This window comes from Vombatus ursinus, unplaced genomic scaffold (genome assembly GCF_900497805.2).
Source record: "Vombatus ursinus unplaced genomic scaffold, bare-nosed wombat genome assembly UNPS02014786.1, whole genome shotgun sequence".
NCBI lineage: Eukaryota > Metazoa > Chordata > Mammalia > Diprotodontia > Vombatidae > Vombatus > Vombatus ursinus.
Genome location: NW_020954564.1, coordinates 11267748 through 11289861, shown reverse-complemented (window position 1 = coordinate 11289861; position 22114 = coordinate 11267748). Strand labels below are relative to the sequence as shown.

At 41.5% G+C, this 22114-nt stretch overlaps 1 protein-coding gene across 1 annotated transcript in view; it reads right to left on the bottom strand.

The window, feature by feature from the left end:
• Positions 1 to 753: 753 nt before the first annotated feature.
• Positions 754 to 22114, bottom strand: part of LOC114047091 (ribosome-recycling factor, mitochondrial-like) — a 56878-nt gene continuing 35517 nt past the window's right edge. The window contains exons 6-7 of the mRNA XM_027867803.1: positions 14731 to 14890; positions 754 to 1489 (exon numbers count right to left, since the gene is read on the bottom strand). Of these exons, the coding sequence (XP_027723604.1) occupies positions 1412 to 1489; positions 14731 to 14890 (238 nt within the window). The 3' untranslated portion in view covers positions 754 to 1411. The remainder of the gene's footprint in view (positions 1490 to 14730; positions 14891 to 22114) is intronic.

Sequence of the window (22114 nt, the reverse complement as noted above, 5' to 3'; positions counted from 1 at the left end):
AGCCACTAAAACATCAGATCCTTTTGGGAAGAACATGTCTTATAGTTGTGACACTGAATAGAAAGCATCCATCACGTGAACTGAGGGAAGAAATTATACTTGCTCCAAGATTAGTGGGGCTCCATGGAAAGATGGCATGATGTGACTTGGATTTGAACCCTGCCTCAGACACATCTCAGTTGTGTGACCCTAGGTAAGTCACCCAATCTCTCTAAGCCTTGGTTCCCAACTCTTTAAAACTGAAGGAGTTGGATTTGATAACCTCTACGGTGCCTTGTGGCTCTAAGATTTTGTTCTGTTCTAAAATTCAATGCATTCTAACCTACCTTACAATTCTACACTCTATGCTCTTTGCTCTAACACTGTGTGTTCTGTTCCTTTTCAGCTCCAACATTGTATGTTCTAAGGACCCTTTCAGTTCTAGCATTTGGTGATTTTGAGATTCAACATTTCTGTTCCAAGCTTGAACCTCTTGTTTTTTTCCCAGGCAATTTTATCCTTTGACAAAATTCAGTAACTTGGGCAATCTTTGACAAGATTCAGTAACTTGGGCAAGTCACTTAACCTGTCTTGAAATATTTCTGTGTATATTATTTCTAAGGTCTCTTCCAGTTCTAAAATCTTCTATTTCCATGAAGGTGGGCCACTCCAATTGTTTTTATTTTTGTTTTTTAAGTTACTGGAACAAGGGTAGCTCAAGTCAAATACTAGTGGGAGATAAGAGATGGAAATGAAAGATTTCATCCTTGTTGGTTGTTTTTATTCATTTCATTTTATTTAGACCTACTTCATCAATGAAAACTCACTACAGGCAAAATACAGAGGCATTTAAAATTGGGGCCTAGCTTCAGAATATGAATTACAGGTAAAGTTCTCCAACAGTGAACATGGAGTTCAACCTCAGGAACAATTAGTAGCACAATATGCACCCACTTTCTCATTCCAAAGGAAGAAAATAAGCACACTAAAGATTCCTCGAGGTAGTGCTTAACAGAAGACAGAGAGATAGAAGGTCACAGACAGAGAAATCACACAGGGTCATAATTTACTAATACTCCTGCTCCCTTAGGAACATCAAAAGAAGGAAACTGAGCCTGGCAGGGGTATATTTCACAACTACAAGTATTTATTTAGTGAAGGCATGCCCAGCATAAAACCACTCCACATTAAGGTCACCTAAGAGTTATAATGGTCCAGTCCTATACAAGTTGATGTTGTGGTTGGAGACAGTAGACAATCTTTTGGCTTGAATAAGACATCCAAAAAGGATACTCCTAAAAGTAACACAAAAAGCATAGGAGAGAAGAATCCAGTCAAATGAAATGCTCCAAAACTTTGGCCCTAAAGTACAGCCTAGGGCATTGTTGCTTCTGCAGACTTCCCAAAGCTGGCTTCATTGGGAGTTTCCTTCTTATCCTAAGAGTTCCTTGGTCTTCAACGCCAAGTGCTTGTCCATCTCAGCTACTGTGTCATCTGCCATTTGTCCAATCTGCAGTGAGACACAACAAGAGTCAGGAATTCCAATACAAGGCAAATTCAGTGCTCCAATACAAGGATTCCCCCTGTGATGTTGTACCAACCCATGTCACGTTGTGATAACAATATGAGTACATGAAAATCCGACCCCATCCAAAGATCTCTTCTAATCCTATTTCTCCCTCTGCCTATACCCTTTGATTGGTGGAAAGCATCAAGGCTGGTCACTTAAAAAATGACTGCTGAAGATTGTAAGGATAATCAAGTTTGAAAGACTTAAGCAATAACTCTGATCCACACAATGACCAACCACAGTTACCAAGAACTCATTGATGAAATGTGCTATCCATTCCAGATAGAGAGCTGATGGACTGAGTGCAGATTGAAGCATATTTTTTTTTCCTTTTTTCTTTTTCTTTCTTTTTTTGGATGTGGCTAATGCAGGAATTTGTTTTGCATAACTATACATATTTGTAATGAGTTTTAGTTTTTTGCCTTCTAAAGGGGTCAGGAGGGGGAAGGCAGAGAGTAATAATTAGAAACTGAAAATAAAATAAAATTGAATTTTAAAAAAAGAACACAGTTGCTAAGAAGGTCCAGAGGACATGTTACTCCCCATGCCCCACTCCACCCTTGTCCCTACCTTCCCCTAAAGAGAAGAGAGGAAAGAAGAGGAGGTTCTACCAGGTAGAGATATTCTCTGTTGCAGTGGTTCTCAAAGTGTGATCTGGGGACCCCTGAAGGTCTTTGGAGATCTTTTTTTTGGGGGGGGAGTTCTGTAAGGTCGAAATTATTTTCATAATAACACTAAAACATTTTAATTTCTAATATGGTAATTATTAATTAATATATTTAGCCATATAAACAAAGATTCTTGGGAGGGGGGACTCAATAATCTTTAAGAGTATAAAGGGATCAAAAGTTTGAGGGCTGCTGTTCTATTCTATTATCATCTGGCTACACTTCTACAATACCCTTCTAACAAGTCTTCCCACCTCTACTCTTTCTCTTCTCCAATACATCCTTCATACTACTGCCAATATAATCATCTGTATGCACAGATCTGGTGAGGTCATTCTTCTGCTCAATAATCTTCAGTGGCTCCCAATGACCTATTGAGTAAATTTCAAAATCTTTTGCCTGACATTTGAGGGCACCACATAATCTGGTGACACCTAAACCTTCTAGCCTTATTACATATTACTCCCCTCTACCTATTCTATAATCCAAGCAAACTGCACTACTATATTTTCTGTACCCTCCTTACCCACCACATACCATGTTATTCCTCTTTCATTCCCCTTTGAAGGTAATGATTTTGAGAGGTTAAAAAAAAAAATCCCCTTGGACCTCCCATAGCACTTTGCACTTAAAATAAAACATGATACATTAACAGTTCCTATGTGTGTACCTCATCCTACGTGCTCTATAAGGAAAGGGAGCATGTCTTATCTCGCCTTTCTATTTCTCCCAGATCCTAGAACAGGACTATGGAAGAGAGCAGGTGCTTAATAACTATTCTGTTGAATGATCAACTAAATTACATAAATAGGGGAAAGGAGGAGAAATACAAGGAGGGGTAGGAAGATAAGAGTGAAGAAGGGAACTGAAGGCAAGAGATCCTACCAGGAAAGGAAATAAAAGAAAGAAAGTGGAATAAAAACAGGGACTCGCTGAGCTCTCCCACAAACCCCTCTGAATACCTGTAAAAACGACTCTAAACAAATTCTAGAGCAGCAGAACCCACAAAAAGACAGAATGAAACAAATTTCCAGCCCAAGACAACTTGGATGGTTGATGGGAAAGTCTGTTGCACCAGGCTGGGAGAAGAGCGCAGTTCAGCATGGGCTGCACAGGCAGCAAACCTGGAGCAGACCTCAGGGCACTGAATCACGGGCAGCTGTGGTGGTTTCCAGACTTCTCAACCCACAAACACCAAAGAAAACTCAGAAGGTCAGTAGGAAAGGTCTGTCCGACCTGGATGAGAGAGGAGCGGTGGTCCCGGCCCCAGCCTTGGTGCAGCCCTGGGGCAGTGGCAGTGGCGCTGCTCTTGGCCCACAGATGGCGGAGGCATCAAGCAGCTGATTAGAGGGGGATTGCAGGGATCTCTTTGCTGGCACTGAGGCAGGAATCTCTTTGCCCATGCTTGCATCTGGGTCATAGTCCTGAGTGGCAGTCCTGGGGCTAGGAGGAGCACTGGTGTGGCTGAACATGAGGAGGCAGTGGAGAGGGAATCCTCCTCACAGTTCCAAGGCAGAAAACAATGCTTGTGGTCACTCACAGATGAGAGCACAGGCCAGGAAAGGCCTAAACACCTCGCCCTTGATGGAACCACCCTGGAAGAACTGAAAATTCACAGGTCCCTAGAAATATCCCTGAAGACAGCTGCACAAAACCCCTGAAGCTTGAGACAGTACACCCTCCACACTGGAAGCAGACCCCTACCTTAACAAAGAGTTTAAAAGTCAAGTAATTGGCTGGGAATATGAGCAAATAGTGGAAAAATACTCAGACCATAGAATCTTACTTTGGAGACAAGGAAGATCAAAACATACACTCAGAAGAAGACAACAAAGTCAAAGCTCCTACATCAAAAGCCTCCAAGAAAAATATGAATTGGTCTCAGGCTATGGAAGAGCTCAAAAAGGATTTTGAAAATCTTCTAAAAGAAGTAGAGGAAAAATTGGGAAGAGAAATGAGAGTGATGCAAGAAAATTATGAAAAATAAGTCAACAGCTTGCAAAGGAGACCCAAAAAAATACTGAAGAAAATACACCTTAAAAAATAGCCTAACCCAAATGGCAAAAGAGGTCCAAAACACCAATGAGAAGAAGAATGTCTTAAAAAGCAGAAATGGCCAAATGGAAAAGGAAGTCCAAAAGCTCACTGAAGAAAATAATTCCTTAAAAATTAGAATGGAGCAAATGGAAGCTAATGATTTTATAAGAAATCAAGAAACAATAAAATAAAACCAAAACAATGAAAAAAATAGAAGAAAATGTGAAATATCTCATTGGAAAAACAACTGACCCGGAAAACAGATCCAGGAGAGATCATTTAAAAATTATTGGACTACCTGAAAGCCATGATCAAAAAAAGAGCCTAGACATCATCTTTCAAGAAATTATCAAGGAAAACTACCCTGATATTCTAGAACCAGAGAGTAAAATAGAAATAGAAAGAATCTACCAATCACCTCCTGAAAGAGATCCTAGGGGGGCAGCCAGGTGATGCAGTGGATAGAGCACCAGTCCTGAAGTCAGGAAGACCTGAGTTCAAATCCAGCCTCAGATCAAATACTTAACACTAGCTGTGTGACCCTGGGCAAGCCACTTAACCCCAATTGCCCCCCCCAAAAAAAGAGATTCCCAAAGGAAAACTCCTAGGAATATTGTAACCAAATTCCAGAGTTCCCAGGTCAAGGAGAAAATATTGCAAGCAGACAGAAAGAAACAATTCAAGTATTGTGGAAACACAATCAGGATAACACAAGATTTAGCAGTAGTAGATCCCTTCTACATCAAGGGATCACAGGGCTTGAAATATGATATTCTGGAGGTCAAAGGAGCTAGGATTAAAACCAAGAATCACCTACCCAGCAAAATTGAGTGTAATCCTTCAAGAGAAAAAAATGGACATTCAATGAAATAAAGGACTTTCAAGCATTCCTGATGAAAAGACCAGAGCTAAACAGAAAATCTGACTTTCAAATACAAGACTCAAGAGAAGCATGAAAAAGTAAACAGGAAAGAGAAATCATAAAGAACTTATTAAAGTTGAACTGTTTACATTCCTACATGGAAAGATGATATTTGTAACTAATGAGACCATTCTCAGTATTAGGATAGTTGGAGGGTATATATGTGTGTGTGTATATACACATATACATATATATATATATACACACACACATACATGTACATATACATACATATATATATATAGACAGAGGGCACAGGGTGAGTTGAAGATGAAGTGACGATATTTAAAAAAACAAAATTAAGGGGTGAGAGAGGAATGTACTGGGAGAAGGAGAAAGGGAGAGGTAGAATGGGGTAAATTATCTCACATAAAAGAGGCAAGAAAAAGTTTGTACAGTGAAAGGGAAGAGGGGGGAGATGAAAGAGAATGAGTGAACCTTACTCTCACTGGATTTGGCTTAAGGAGGGAATAATATACATACTCAATTGGGTATGGAAATCTATCTTACCCTACAGGAAAGTAGGGGGGAAGGGAATAAGAAAAGGGGGAATGATAGAAGGGAGGGCAGATTAGGGGAGGGGGTAATCAGAAGCAAACATTTTTGAGGAGAGACAGGGTCAAAGGAGAGAACAGAATAAACGGTGGGGCGGGACGGGATAGGATGGAGGGAAACATAGTTAGTCTTTCACAACATGACTATTATGGAAGTGTCTTGCATGATTACACATGTATAACCTATATCAAATTGCTTGCCTTCTCAATAAGGGTGAGTGGGGAGGGAGGAAGGGGGAGAAACTGGAACTCAGAGTTTTAAAAACAAATGTTAAAAATTGTTTTCACATACAACTGGGAAATAAGATATACCAGCAATGGGGTACAGAAATCTATCTTGCCCTTCAGGAAAATAGAAGGGGAAGGGGATAAGGGGACAGGGAGTGATAGAAAGGGGGGCAGATTGGGGGAAGGTGTAATCAGAATGCATACTCTTAGGGTGAGGGGAGAGATGAAGAGAAAATTTGGAACTCAAAATCTTGTGGAAGTGAATGCAGAAAACTAAAAATAAATTAAAAAAAAAAGAAAGAAGGTGAGAAAATTCTATAGGGTTACAAACTCCTTTATTCCATTCTATTCAACATACCTCTGTGAGTGTACAAGCCATTTGTGACTTCTCCAAAGTTACCTTCCTGCTACTGTGAATGTACCTTATATGTGCATAGTTATTTACATGTCATCTCCCTCATTAGATTTGAGATCCTGGAGGGAATGGATTATTACCCAGTGATAGATGGCTAGATGGCTCAGCATTTTGACTGATCCTTTTTGGCCTTGAAAATTTCCCCCTTTTTATTTTAAAATTTTATAGTACAATTTTTAGCCACCCAGGAACATATTTCCTATTGTCCCCGTATTACTAGTCCACCTAGCATCTTGTTTTCTCCCAATATTTAGTCACATGCTGAAGACGAAAGATTAAGACCTGAAACCAGCATATCTTTTCCCTAATATTCCTGAAAGGGAATATCTCACATACCAGACTCATTCCCTGGGGCCGAGGGAACTCCAAAGGCCAGCATACCCAGTTAGCAAAGTGCTGAACCCTCCCCCTGGGATAGGGAGTGGGAAGGCAGCCTAGTACAGTGGATACGTTGCTAGACTTGGAATCAGGAAGAACTGGACTTACATTCTCCCTCTCCTTCTTCCTATCTGTATGACTATAGGCTTGTGACCCAAACTATTGGAGCTTCAGTTTTCTCACCTGTAAAATGGGGCTAATAATGCCTGTAGCATCTAATTTAAAGGTGGTTGTGAAAGTTCTATATCAATGTAAGTTAATCCTAGAATATAGAGCAGAAGAAAGAATACTGGTTTAAATTCCAGGAACCCAGACTCCAACCCTAATTCTGCTACTTACTACCTGTATGACCTTAGGCAAGTAATTTTACCTCTCAAGGCCCCAATTACCTTTTCTACAAACAAAGAGGCTGAATTAAATGCTCTCTAAGATTCCTTCCAGCTCTAAAAACTCTGATCCTGTGAATCTGATTCCAAGGCTATGTGTGGACTCTTGGCCAGGATTCTGAAGCTGAAAATACGCAAAATATTCAAAGTAAGGAGAACTTGGAGCTGTTGGTGAAAGTGATGATTTCAGGCCCTCTTTCCTTAAGGACTGAGGGACACTTCTCAGGTGTCACCATTATTGCAGTCCCAGGTATTGAAATAGCTCAATTTGGCAAATCAAGTACATGAAGAAATTTATAATGTTCAGCTTTTGCCTACCAAGTTTAAATACCTTAGCCTCAAATTCCTAGGTTAGCATTATTACTAACAATACTATTTACTGCGAAGATGTATGATTTCATCATCAGTGTGGGCATTCCCTCCATTGCTGTGGATGCAAGCCCTTTGGTAAACAGTCCAGGAAGGTTGCTGTGGACAATGTCACCCTATAACCAATCAGGTGATGAATATCTCCAAACATAGCTGAGCTGGCTCTCAAAGGAGAGACACAGCCAAAGGAAAACTCTTAATGGAAGACTTTCCAGCTTGGTATGACCTGGCAGCACTTTGGTTTCACTGGACTGGTCCTCAAGGACTCAAGAATCACCTCTGTGGTTCTGGAAGACAGGGCCTTAAAGATAACAGGCTTTACAGCTGGATGAGGGCCCTACAAATTCAAGGCGGTTCCCTTAAAAATCTGGTGTCACACACTCTCTCAAGCCTCATCTCCCCTCTACCACTCCATGCTACAGCCAGGCTGGGCTACCCTGTTTCCCAAAAAAACCTCTGCATCTCCCCAAAGTCTTTGCTCAGGCTGTCCCCTGTGGCTAGGATGCAGGTGTGTGTGGGTGGGGTGGGGTGGCGTGGGGGGCATGTATTCATTCCCTGACCTGCACCTGTCAGATTCTTACCCATCCTTCAGAGCTGAATTCAAATACTACCTGTCTGACTTTGGGCAAATCATTTATAGGTTAACAGATTTAAAGTCAGAAGGGGCATTAGACATCATCTAATTGAATCCTCTATTTTGATAGATAATGAAACCGAGGCTCAGAGAGCATGACTTCCCCAAACGTCATACAGGCAGGAAGTGGTTGAGCCCAGACTTAAACCCAAGCCCTCTGACTCCAAAGTCAACACTCTTTCTGCTGCATAATACTGCCTCCCAGATAATGTATGTCCATTTAAATATACATATTCATGGTCACACACACACACACACACACACACACACACACACACACACACACACACACACCCCTCTACCTCTACCTCTAGGCTTCAGCTTCCTTTGATCCTAAATGCCACCTCCTTCAGAAAGCTTTCCTATCCCACCTCCACCCGCGCCCCCCGCCCCAAAATGGTGATGACCTTACCCTATCTCAAACTTCACACATATTTTGTCTCCAGATTTCTGATATACTGACTTTGGATTATTCTATGTTACAGTTACTTGTCTATGTGCCATATTCCCCTTCTAGACTATAAGCACTATTGAAAACAGAGACCACACCGTATTTTTCCAAGGATTCCACACTGCGCTTTGTACACAGAAAGTGCTTAATATTTAATTGAACTGTTGAATATGGTTCCTCATTAAACCTTTTAATAATATGATAAGATGCTTCTCAGCACCTCAGTAACCATGTTCTGACATCGTGGAGAACCCTTAAGAAAACATGCAGAAGTTTTGAATCAGGAAACAACTCAGAGGGCAGCAGAACAGCAGATGCAGGGGCTGAGGACACTCCCTCAGCCAATCATCACCTCCCTTTGTCCCATCCGTATTCCAGAATGCCTCCTGTGTGCCAGACCCTGAGGACAGAGAGGGCTTTGGCCAGCTTGCTTGCAATTCTGCTTTTTTTTCTCCTGTTCCACTTCTCCATCTGCCTTTTAAAAAAGATTACTCCATTCAATTCAAGTCCATTTTGCTGAATGCCTACTATAGTGTATAAAGAACACTACAGTGGGCACTGGCAGGGATATGAGGTTTAGATATGGCAAAATTCTGGCATTCAGGAGCTTACAATCCAGGAAGAGGTAGAGCAGCTCATATGTCTATGCCATTTTAAGGTTTATGAGTGTTTTTTCATCACCCTATGAAGTAGGTAATGTTCAGTATTATTATCCCCATTTTACAGCTGTAAAAACGATGATAAAGGGATGTGCTCACAACCATAAAGCTCTAAAGTGGGGGATACAATTTGAACCCAGGCCTTCAGCATCCTTTCTTCTACCTCATGTGGCTTTCATACAGAGTGAGGCCTACATTACATAATATGATATGACAAATATATCAACAGGTATAAACAAAAGGCTCTGTGAGGTCTGAGGAAGAAAGTTGTGCCCTAGAGGGGAGTTCAATTAAGGTTTCTGAGAGAAGACAGCATCTGGAGTAGATTCCAGGAAGAAAGCAAGAATAAGAATACTAGCTTCGACTTCAAGGTCCAGTTTAAAAGTTGCCTCCTCTAGCATGCTTTCCCTGACCTACTCTTCCCAACCCAACATCTTTTGTAGACAGTTAAGTGGCACAGTGGATAGGGTATTGGACCTGGATTCATAAAGACCAGAATTCAAATCCTGCTTCAGGTACTTAGTTATCTGCTTGACTCTAAGCAAGTCACTTAACTTCCCTCAACTTCAGTTTCCTTATCTTAAAATGGGAATAATAATAATTAATAATAACAATAATAATAATAATAGCACCTACCTTCCAAGGTTGTTGTGAGGACATGAAATAATGAAATGAAATAAAATAATATTTGTAAAGTGTTTTACAAACCTTAAAGCATTATATAAATACTAGCTATTAATAATAATAATAATAATAATTGACCTTTCCCACCCTTCAAATTCAATACCTTTGGTGTTCTTACTCTATTTTGTTTTACAATACAGTTTACTTTATGGCATTGCATATTTATTTCATATCATGCCAGAATGGCAGGGACCACATCGTCATTATCTCTGTACCAAAATCAACTCCAGCCCCTAACAGTGACTGGAACAGTGACTAGTACATAATAGATACTTATACATAGAAGAAGTTTCCTCATTCAGGAGATTCCCCATACCAAATCACTATCCCTATCCAATTACACAAACATATTTTAAGTACATACTCTGTGCTTAACTAGAGAAGCTAGGTGACACAGTGGATAGAGCACTGGGCCAGGAGCCAGGAAGACCTGAGTTCAAATCCAGCCACAGACACTTACCAGCTGTGTGACCCTAGGCAAGTCATTCAACTGTGTTTGCCTCAGTTCCCTCATGTGTAAAACGAGCTGGAGAAGGAAATGGCAAACCACTCCAGCATCTTTGCGAAGAAAACTCCAAAAGGGGTCACAAAGAGTCAGAAACGACTGAAACAACTGAACAATAGCAAGAAAGTACAGAATGCTGCTCTAGGGGTTAGGAAAAACACAGTTTAAGCTTAATTGTTGGTTATAGAATGAATACAAAAATACAGCTGTATATAGTGCTTTGTATTTTCAAAGCATCTTCACAAATACTATCTCATCTATCCTCATGACACCCTCATGAAACAGTCAGGGCAGGGATCACTGTCCCTGTTTTATAGATGGGGAAAGTGAAGCACAGAGGAAAGAAGCGACTTGTCCAGTGCCACACACAGTCAGGCCATGGCTGAGCTGGGACAGGAACCCAAGTTCCCTTCTCTAACTGCAAGACACCTGTTGTGCTATACTAGGGTGACAGCCCTGCTCTAGAGCGCCTGCCCCTGATCTGCTAGGGCTGGACAGCTGCTTGGAACAGAAAAGGTGAGAACTGGAGGAAAGCTCAGAGAAGGAATGTGAGAGGAGACTCTTTTTGTGGCAGAGGTGGGAACATAAAGTCACCAAGGACCCTTCCAACTCTGAAATTCTGCTTCTGTGAACAGGGCTGTAAGGGACCTCAGAGACCATCTAATCAAATCCCCACATTTTATGGGTGAGGAATCTGAGGTCCAGAGAAGAAAACTGATGTCCCAGTTCACACAGTCCCAGCTAAGTGGCAGAAAAAGACAAGAACTCAGGTTTGGAGGAACTGAGTCCTCTTTCCAGCACAGTGAAGGCTGTGCTAGGACCCCAGGGCCTTTCTGGGCTAGCCCAGGCTCAGGCACATGGCTGGGCTTCAAAGAAGGAGGGGAATGGACCACTTGAAATCCCTTCCAAAAGCAGGTCGGCCTTCAAGGCTACCTTTCCTGAAGCCTGCCTGGGAGTCAGGGGAAAGAGGAGCCCTGAGGCAAGTTCCTGGCAATCTGAATAGATGGCTTTCCTCCTTCTCTGCTTCTCAGCAGCCAGCACTCAACTTCTCTGTCCCTACTGGCAGCCTGGTTAGTTTATTTCTGAGTGGCTTCACTTCTCTGAAAGGTTTGTAGTGAAAGGTTCTTGGCCGAAGACGCCACCCGTAGCTGCCAAGTACTTTCATGTTTAGCAGGCCTGTTTCAGCAGCAGGACAGATCGAAGGTAAAACAGAAGGCCAGCAGATGTCAGAGCTAGAGAGGGGAGGACCTCAGTCCTCAATCAGCACAGCTTTGCCAGGCCAAGGGGCTGGGGGAGACTGGGAGGGAAGGAGGGAGGAGAGGGAAATTAAACCTACAGGGACACAAGTCTAGAATTGGACCTTTTCTTTCTTATAAACTCAAGAGTAGACAGTTAACTCCTTCTTCTAGAGAAATAAAGACAATCTTTCCATTGTGGAGGAAGCCAAATACTATAGAAGAAAATATTTGGAAAGGCAACACAGGGTAGTGGAAAGAGTACTAGGTTAGAGTGAGAAGACCTGAGTTGGAGTCCCAGATTGCTCCACTAACTTGCTGTGGGAGCTTAAAAAAGTCAGACCTGTTCTCTGAGTGAAGAAAATGTATTTTTTTAAAACTACAAAGTGCTACTGAAATTCAGGCTGTTAAATGAACTAACATTAGCCTCATATTAAAATTTGTGCATACATAAAGTAGATTTGGAAAGAGATTTGAAATACCCTGCAAAGATTTCGAAACACCCCACAAAGGATCCTAGCCCTTTAATGGCATTATTGCTGGCCTCTGTCTCATCAGTAAAAATTCCAACTCAATGTTTTACATGATGAATAGAGGAAATGAAACCATAAACAAAGGTATACTTCAAAAGACCCATGATTTCACCCTTGTGGGTATTCCCCACAACCAAGACAAATCAAAATTCCTCCGTGATTTAGTAGCTGTCTTCCCAAACTGCCTTGGCCAAAAAATTGGTGGTGGTGAGCCTCTCCACACGGAGAGACTGGTCTCACCAGAGGCAATTATAGACAATCACAGACTGAAGGCAGGAAGGGACCTCAGAAATCATTACCTTATCGATGAGGAAACTGGCTTAAAAGAGTCACAAACAATAGGTAGATAAGGCCTAGACTCATAATAAAGCAATACAACAGACATTTATTAGACACTTGCTGTGTGCAAAAAACATACTGCTAAATGCTGGAGGAAATAGAGCTTTGTCTTTCTAACTTGGGAGGAGCTACCAGGGCTTATACTAGACCACAGATCATCCTTCAGGTCCCTTCCAGGTCATTCCATAGTTAATGTTCTATGTTTAAAAGCCCATTCCAGGTCTATGTTCTATGTCCTGACATTTGGGGTTCTGAAGTTCCTTCCAGCAATATTTTAACATTATTTCTATATTTCTAACATGACATCCAATAGACAACAAAGCAACACAGACAGCTGACCCCTGAGCCAGGAAGAGCCAGGTTCAAGTTCTGCCTTTGACTTGGGGCAAGTCATTTAACTTCCCAATGTAAGAGGCAACTATCTAAGACTCTATGTTGGAGAAGTAGAGGGAGTTCTCTCGCCCAAGAGTATTCTTTATCAGTTAGAACATGGGTCCAGTCCCTGACGAGCTTCTTGGAGCATTTTCTCTTACCCAAGTGGCTCTCTTGCCTCTGCTGCTACTATTGTAGGCAAGAGGCCAATAAGCACAGGATAAATAAGGAAAGGCTGCCAGTCCCCAACGTTTCACGGCTTCTCACAGGAAAGCAGCAGCAATTTACTGATGCAGAGAAGGTATTGTGCAACCTCAGCAGGAGCCCTTCCTTCTCCTGCCCAAATGCCACAGAAACCCACTGGGTTCAGCTCAGGCCCTCACTTCTGCCTGATCTACAGTCCCAAGAACACTTTCTACCTTCCTTTTATGAGCCTGGTATGGTCTCTGAGCATTTGTCATTTAAATAACTAGAAGAAAGAATGAGGCAAGAGTTAAAGGAAGTAGAATCTACATGCTAGGTACATCTGGGGAAGGAAAGAAGGAAGGAAGGAAGGAAGGAAGGAAGGAAGGGAGGGAGGGAGGAAGGAAGGAAGGAAGGAAGGAAGGAAGGAAGGAAGGAAGGAAGGAGAAGAGAGGGAAGGACAGACCTCTGGGACATCAGATGACTATATTTGGTACAAATAATAACAACTCACATTTTTATAGCACTTTAAGGTTACAAAACCTTTTCTTCACAACCAGCTTGAGCTGTATCTCATACAGGTATGATTTCCCTCATTTCACAGATAGGGAAACTGAGATTCAGAGAGTTGAAGGGGCTTGCTCATATTCACAGCTAGTCTAAGTGCTAGGATTTAAGCCTAGCCTGCATCTCCTGATTCTGGGTCCAGTATCCACTGTGCTTTACTACACTGCTGGGAGAGTACAAGACCCCTGACATGAGTTCCAGCCTCCAGGATCTCCCACCTCCAACTCTCACCAACATCCAGCAAATGGGATACTAGGGGCACCAGGACCTTCCCCAGGGTACCCCTGTGTCAACACAGCTACCCCTTTCCATGACCTCCTCCTTAATTCCTTCTACAAAAGCTGTTTGATTTGACTTTAAAGTCAGGGAAGCTGGGTTCAAGTCCTGGCTCTGACACTTAGGAAGTATGTCACCATGCCAAGTCATTTAGCCTCTTTGAGGCTCAGTTTCCTCACCCAACACCCAGGATGGCTATGAGGAAGGTGCATTATAAGGCACAAAGCACTGCATAAATGTCACACAATTATTCCTCCTAAACCATGGCTTTCCTCAAAACTCTCAGATGGTCCCAAATCTAAACTCCTTCTAGCTGGAAGGCCCAGGAAATGTGTCATGAGTGAGGAGAATTGAATTTGGAGTTAGCAGCTCTGCTGCCTATTGCCTGTTCGATCTTGATAATGTCACTTTACGTTTAAGAGTCTCAGTTTCCTCAGAAGTAAAAGAGGAGGGTAGCACTAAATGACCTCTTAGGTCCCTCCCAGATCAAAAGTTCAATGATCCCTCTTCCCTCCCACACATTCCAGCCTTGACTCTAGTTCTGGCTCTGTACCTGCTTTGGGCAGATCACTTCCCCTCTATAGGCCTGTATCCTCATCTACAAAATGGGAACAATATTTGTACTACTGACTTCACTGACATGGTGTAAAGACAGCACTTTGCCACATGTAAAGCATTCTATGAGACCTATAATTACTACAGCCTTGCTTATCCCACATGGCATTTATGGCAGCTGTTACGTACAGTTTATATACATTTACATATTGATCTGAAAATCGCAATTACCTGTTTCTCTATTAGTTTAATTGTATCTTCAGCCACTGTATCCTTGGATTTCTTCAGTTTATTCATTGCATTTGTCCGCACTTTCCTCAGGACATCCTTAGCCTTGTTTGTGTTCTGTTTTGCAAGCTTGACCAGCATTTCTCTGTGTTCCCTGGTAACTCTGATCAACAAAAAAGAGGGGGGTGGGGGAGCCCCGAATTAAAAAAAAATTAGCCAAACATTTGTTATTGTATTTTAGGTGCTGCTGAAAAGATAAAAATAAGAGTTAGAAAGCTTGATCATGCCCGTGTAGAGAAACACTGGGGTTAGTATAAAGCAGTCCTGGGGCCACTTGCAATTTGCCAAAGCGGCCTGTGGCAGTATGTTGTGCAGGCTTGTTTTACATCCTATACATTTTTTGCAGGCTGCCTGAAATCTTTTGGTGGGCCACAAGTGGCGAACGGGCCACATGCTGTAAAGGTCCTGGTGTAAAGTCTAGAGAGCAACATGACCTTGGAGAAGGCCCATAACCTCTCTGGGCCTCAGTTTCAAGCACAGGTTGGATGGCCATTTCTCATATGACAGAAGAGATTTTTGACTGGGTGTGGGTGACCTTTGAGAGTACTTTGAACTCTCCATGGTTCTGTGATTCATCTTTAAAACAGGGACAAATTAGAATAAGAGCTAGAGAAGTAGGGGCTAGAGAAGAGGGGAGAAGTAGTGGAAGACAACAATCTTAGAGTCAGGAAGACCTGGGTTCAAGTCCTGCCCAAGACACATACTGGTGGTGTCACCATCTGCTTTGGTGCATGGAGTTTTCTCTCTGGGGGTAACCTATACCAATGACATTGCCACTCCGGACCAATAGCGGTGTTTATTTATTTACAGGGCTACTTCACAGCTTATACTTGACTTTCTTCACAATCACCTTCTGTGATGAGCAAGTACAAAAACTATTACTCCCATTTTACAGAGGAAGAAACTGAGATTCAGGGAGGTTAAGCTACTTTCCCAAAATCACACAACTTAGGGGCAGAGTTGGACTCCTGACTAGATTACAGCCCAGATTCCTTAATTCCCAGAACACCTGATTCTTATCATTAAATAGTATTTTACTGTACATTCTTACAGTCTGCAAAATTCCTGGATTTAAGATGTATGGTTTTTAAGATTCCCTGTGAGCTATGATGTGGGTATCTCCTTATCCTGTCTGCTACTCCTATGTTTTCATACTCTTACTCTCCCTCCTCAAAACAACCCATTCAATCTCCTTGCTAAAAGTTTAAAGGAATTTAAGGAGCAATGGAAAAGGGAGCGTTTTTGAAAAGCAAGCAGTGTACTGTACAAGGAGAATTCTGTGTCAGAATGCTCATGAGAAAGGGAAGAGGGCCTTGTACATAAATCACTTACATTTGGGCACCTAAGTTGTGCCTAAATGAGTATTCTTTAGGATTCTAGGCAGAATATACTTTCAAAGTCAAAAATATGAATCCCAGAGCTGAAGGGGGATCTAACCATCATGTCAGTAGTTTAGGAATTTGGACTGGTTCTTGTTGCCCTCATGATTTTCAATCCAATTAATGGAAATCACAATGATATTTTTCTTTTAGGTTCTATTTTTTGGCACAGCAAAAGAAACAGGGAAGGAACATGGAAATTGAAACTTGATCTACCAAGAAAAAATACAAAAAACCCCAAAACTAATCATATCACGATGCCAGGAAGAACATTATGAATAATCTGTGTCAGTGCGAAGCCACTTAAACTTCTAAACACAGACCACTGAGATATGGCAAAGAGTCTTGACTTTGGAATTAGAAGATTTGGCTCTACTACTCAGTAGTTATATGACTTTGGGGAAGTCATTTAATCTCTGGGAAAAACACTACTTGCCCTGACTTCCTCACAGGGTGCTTGTGAGGCTCCAATGAGATAAAGGTTGTAAATATAATTCCAATACTGTAAGGTGCCAAAAAGCTGGTATTATCACATCATCATCATCCATCATCATCATCATCATCATCATCATCATCATCATCACCACCACCACTATGACTTCACAATTAGAGGCAATGAAAATACTCCTGGAAGTAGGACACAAATAACTTGAATTTTTACTAAGGCATAAGTTAATAATGGCCTCCAACCTGCTGATCATGATTGATTGTTAACCTAGCTTTATCAATCACAGAGCTCCACAGAAGGAGTAAAATGGCAAAAACAGGGAAGGTTGTAGGGATTAAAGATAACCTTTTCCTATATTTCACAATTCTGCTACAAGATGGCCCCGAGTATCAGCATTTCTCTTGCCAGGGAAGAAACTATCATTACAAATTGCTGGGTTCAGTGCCCTTAGATACTAGAGACACATTTGTCTCTCACAGCATTTCAGGGATCTCATCTATCTAATCCAACAAGTATTGATTAAGTTGATAAACTGTAGAAAATGAACAGTCTGAAAAAAGTTAGAATAGATATAAATGACTTTTGGAAGAGGCTCACAACAGATAATTCATATATATATATACATATATATATATACACATATGTATATATGTACATATGTATGTATATATGTATAAGCTTATTGTATAGAAGGTATTTTATCAGTCATATTTGTTGTAATTTATTTTCTGTTATAATACAGGCCAGGAAAGAACCTGATGTAATGACAGAGAAACTAATCTTAGAATTAAAAGACCTGGGTTCAAAGGTCCTAGATATTTGGATATTTACCAGTTGTGTGTCCCTGAACTTCTCAGAACCTCAGTTTCTCATCTATAAAATGGATATAATAATACTTGTATTAGCTACTGTAAAGGGTTGTTGTAAAGAAACATGGAAATTTGTGCTATCATGTGTACTAGAGAGTTTTTGAAGAAACCATCATTCTGATAAGGAAATGGAGTTTTTCTAGGTATCCTCAGTTTTGAAAAACAAAATGTATCATCAGGTTGTTCAGGGAACTAAAAATCTACATAAAATATTGATTTTTATCATGCTGACTGAAATGGATTTATAGGTTTATCTTTCATGGACCTCTTTTTTTTTTTCTGTTCCTGAGGCTCTGAGGTACCATTAGGAGTTGATCCATAGCAGCATGATGGAGGGAATGTGGTACAGTGCAAAGTGCACTAAACATGGTCATGACTGTTTGTCCTTCTGTCCCTTGGGTTAAAATCGAATCCTTCTTCCCTGTGAGGGTCATTTATACAGTCCCTGAAGACAGATTCAATGCCTTCCTCTGTCACTCTTCATTGCCCCCTGTCCCAGATCTACAAACCCAAGGTTCTCTTCTACAGGTTAAATATCACTAGATCTTTTCTTCTCCTTTCTTTGAAGATCGAGTCTCCTCACCTCTTCCAGGCTGGAAGTGTAGTGGTCACCTATAGGCTCAATTCCATCAATGATGGACACAAGAGCCTCAACATACTCTGTTTCCTCCCTGGGCAGCTTCACCCCTGAACTAAGCCTGATGGTTCCCCAATGTTGAGGACTCACTGTACTGGTGTCAGACTTAGTTCAGACCTCCAACTGGCTCAGCCCTACTACAACTCAGAGCTCCTACATTCAAGCAATCCACTAGCCTTAGCCTCCCTGAGAGCAGGAACCAAAGACATGGGCTACTATTCCTGGCCTAGAGCTTTCAATGAGGCAGCTAGGAGGATAAAGTGCAGCAAATGGAGTTAGGAAGACCTGAGTTCAAATGCTGCTTCAGACACTAGCTGCATAACCCTCAGCAAGTCATTTAACCTCCAAGGACCACAATTTCTTTATCGGTAAAATGAAGTAGTTGGATTCAATGGTCTCTAAGGTCCTCTACAGCTCTCAGTCTATGGTCCTATGATCCTGTGAACTGAGAGGCAGAATAGTATAGGAGGAAGATCATCAGATTTGGGATCAGAGGACCTGAGCTGAAGTCCCAGCTCAGCTACAGACTATATAAAAGCTCACTTAATTTCTCTGGGCCTCAGTTTCTTCTCTTTTAACAAGGGAGCTCTGGCCTAGAAAATTTCTAAGGTTAATTCCAGCTCTAAAACCTGTGATTTCATCATCTCAAGTCTTCTCCCCATGCCAACTGTCTTCCTCTGGAAGTGCTCCAGGTTGTCAGGGTCCCTTCTCAAATGTTCTAGGCTGGCCAAAAGTAAAATCAACAGTCCAGGTGTACTTGCCAGGGCAGGTGTGTGGCGGTGCAGCAGGGCTAGCATCCCCCTCATTCCAAAAGATTCCACACACCTAGTGCAACAGGGCTCCAGAGACAGCACAGAGTCCACCCTCCAGCTGGGCCTTGTGCCAGCTGATGAATACAGCAGCCCCTTCTGTCAAGGTCAGAGATTCCCCAGGACACAATGCAAAGATTTTAACCACTCAGCAGGTTTGGCCCTGGCCACAGGGTGAGGCATTGTTTAGACAAACTCTGCTGGTTAGGTCTTCCTGATATATCCAAGACAGACACCTTCCTGGACTCCTTGAACATATCCCCTGGAACAACATGCAAAGGGCACACCCCACTCCCAACACGTGGCAGACAAGACTCCCCACGGTAAGATAAGTGCTTCCTATTATTTATACATCAGTGCGACAAATGTACACAGAGCTATCTAGCAGGTGATAAAGGAGAAGGCAACACACACAGATGGAATGACTACAAAAGATAGCTATTAGGTAGGACATTCAACTTTAAATGGTTTTCTGATTACACTTATGGGAAATGACTTCAAGTTTTCAATTCAATTCAATTAACATCTACCAAGCATCTACTATGTGCCCAAACTTGGTGTCTCCCCCGCTACCTGGCACAGTGCTTTACATACAGCAGATATTAATGTGTATATTGAATTAAATTGATTATCATAGAATTGTGCCAGGCATAAGGGATATAGTACTTAAATACTACAGGGTTCTAGGAGAGGAGTCCTTCCAACAAGACAAGACAGCCACTCCCTTTGCAACTTACTACATGGTGTTTGCGAAATGCTAGGGACAAAAGCGGCATTACAGTCAACCTGGGGAGGAGCCTCTACGACCTTGATAACTCGGTCTTCAGACAAAGACATATCTAGGGTCCTCATCAGACCCATACTTGAGAGCCTTTTCAGCTTGGTGGGGCCTACCACTTTTTACCTAACACCAATGGCAGGGCCTGTAGGAACCCAGTATCAATTCCATGTGATGAGATGCTGGAGTACAACACTGGTGGAGGGCACAATTTCAATGACATTAAAACTAATATACATTAGGTATCGACTGAGCTTATACTTCTTATCTTTCCCATCATAATATTCAGTACAAAACAGGCATTTAATAAATATTTGTTCAAATAAATTAAATTGCAAAGTGCTGTGTCAGGTGCTAAGATACAAATTCAGCCCAATTTTGCAAACATTTACTAAGTTATCTACTACATTTAAGGCAACTTATCTACTATATTTAAGGTATCTCCCCTAGGCAAGGGAGATACATCTCTGCTCTCCCCATCCTGGTTCTCTATTAAGAAGACAGAAGCCAGTCAATTAAAGAACTATGATGCAAGGAAAAAAGTAAGGAGGTCCAAGTAGCCATCAAGGCAAAATGCTACAATAAATTTAAGATGGGAGAGATCCCTTTTGGTTAGGTACGAAGGACAAGGAAGTCTCATCTTTGGTGATTCCTTCCAGAACCTTCAAAAGCCCAGGGTCACTTGTATGCCTCCAAAGATCGAAATTTGGTGTAACAATAAAAACAGGTCATTTGTGCAAGGCTTATAACCTAGCAAATACTTTCCTCAAAATACTTCTATGAAGCAACATGCTAAGAATTATCATGACAACTGTACAGAGGAGGAAACTGAGGACTGGAGAAGGACCTGCCCAAGAACATATCACTAAGTGCCAGAACTGAAGGATTCAAACCAAGATCTCCTGATCCCCAACTCAGTGATCAAGGTGATGCATGTATTCTGAAAAGTATGCAGCACTTCCCAAATGCAAGGTGTTATTATGCTTTGTTCCAGTGCACATTTTGTAACGAGGATTCTATTTTTCCTACTGACTTGCTTTAAGTCCCAGAGAAGCATTATCTACATAGATTTTCAATTAGCTCCAGGAATTTATTTATGGTTCTCCAATCCTAGACCTCACTGTCAGCTTTGCCACCCCTGGAAGGGGCCTTAAAACCAGCTTAGTCCCTTTATTTTACAGATAAGGAAACAGGCCACAAAATGTTCAATGACTTGTCCAAGGTCAACTGGTAAATAAGTGGAAGACCAGGATTCAAACCTAAATCTTCTAACATCCCAACCTGGTGTTGATGTTCTTTCTGCTGCCTATGGTGTTACCATGATGGTATGAGTCTACAAAGTAAGAGATCTTAACCTAGAGTCCAGAGACCCCTTAACTTTCTAGGGGTCCCTGACCTTAGATGGCAAAAAAAAATTACATCTTTATTTTCACTAACCTCTAACAAATTTAGCATTTCCTTCAATTATGAATGCATGCAACAAACATCATTCTGAGAAAGGGTTTATAGGTTTCCCAGACTGCCGAAGGGGCCCATATTACAAAAAAAGGTTAAGAACTCCAGCTATAATAAATCAATACTTAAATAATCTTGGTATTTTCCAGATTTCTATGACCTTTGCTACAAAAGCTTTTTATAAAGTGAAAATCCTTTTGTAAATGAATCATCATCCCTTAAGATCTGAAAATGCCTGGATACCTTCCCTTCTCTAAAGCACCCTAGCTACTGAGGCAGGAATTCAAAGAATTACGTCAACTAGCATTTATTAAGTGCCTAGGCTGTGTTCTAGGCTGTGCTAACAAAGGCAAAAGATGGTACCTGTCCTCAAGGAGTTCAGTCTAATGAAGCAGAACACCAATATATCCACTTTTTTTTTTCATTAAAGTGAAACCTTTCCTTCCCTAACTCTTTGGAAAACATACTTCGTGAGTCTCAAAATTCCTCGTCGGTTAAAAAAAAGAATCAGCCTAGATGATCTCTCTTCCAAGGTCCTTTCCAATTTTAAGTTCAACAATCTCATTAGGCTCCCTACTACCTACAGGATAAAAGACAAACTTCTAGCTCTAGTATTCAAAGCCCTCCTCAATCTGATTCCAGTCTATCTAATTTCACACTATAACCCTTTCATGCACTCTAAATTCCTGCCAAACTACACTGCTCACAGTGGCCCAATTTCATCCTGCTATCCCCTGCACCTGCATTTGAGCAGGCTGTCCTCTATTCTCTGGCAAATGTGCCCCCTTCATCTCTACCTGCTGGAACATTTCTCTTCCTTCAAGACCCAACTTAGGTAACTTTCCCCCTATATCACAAAACTCCTCTGAACAAGGTGTTTACAAACCTAGAAGGCATATTGAAATGATCCCATGTATTAAATGAGAACTGTTTAAACTGCTTAAACCTCCTA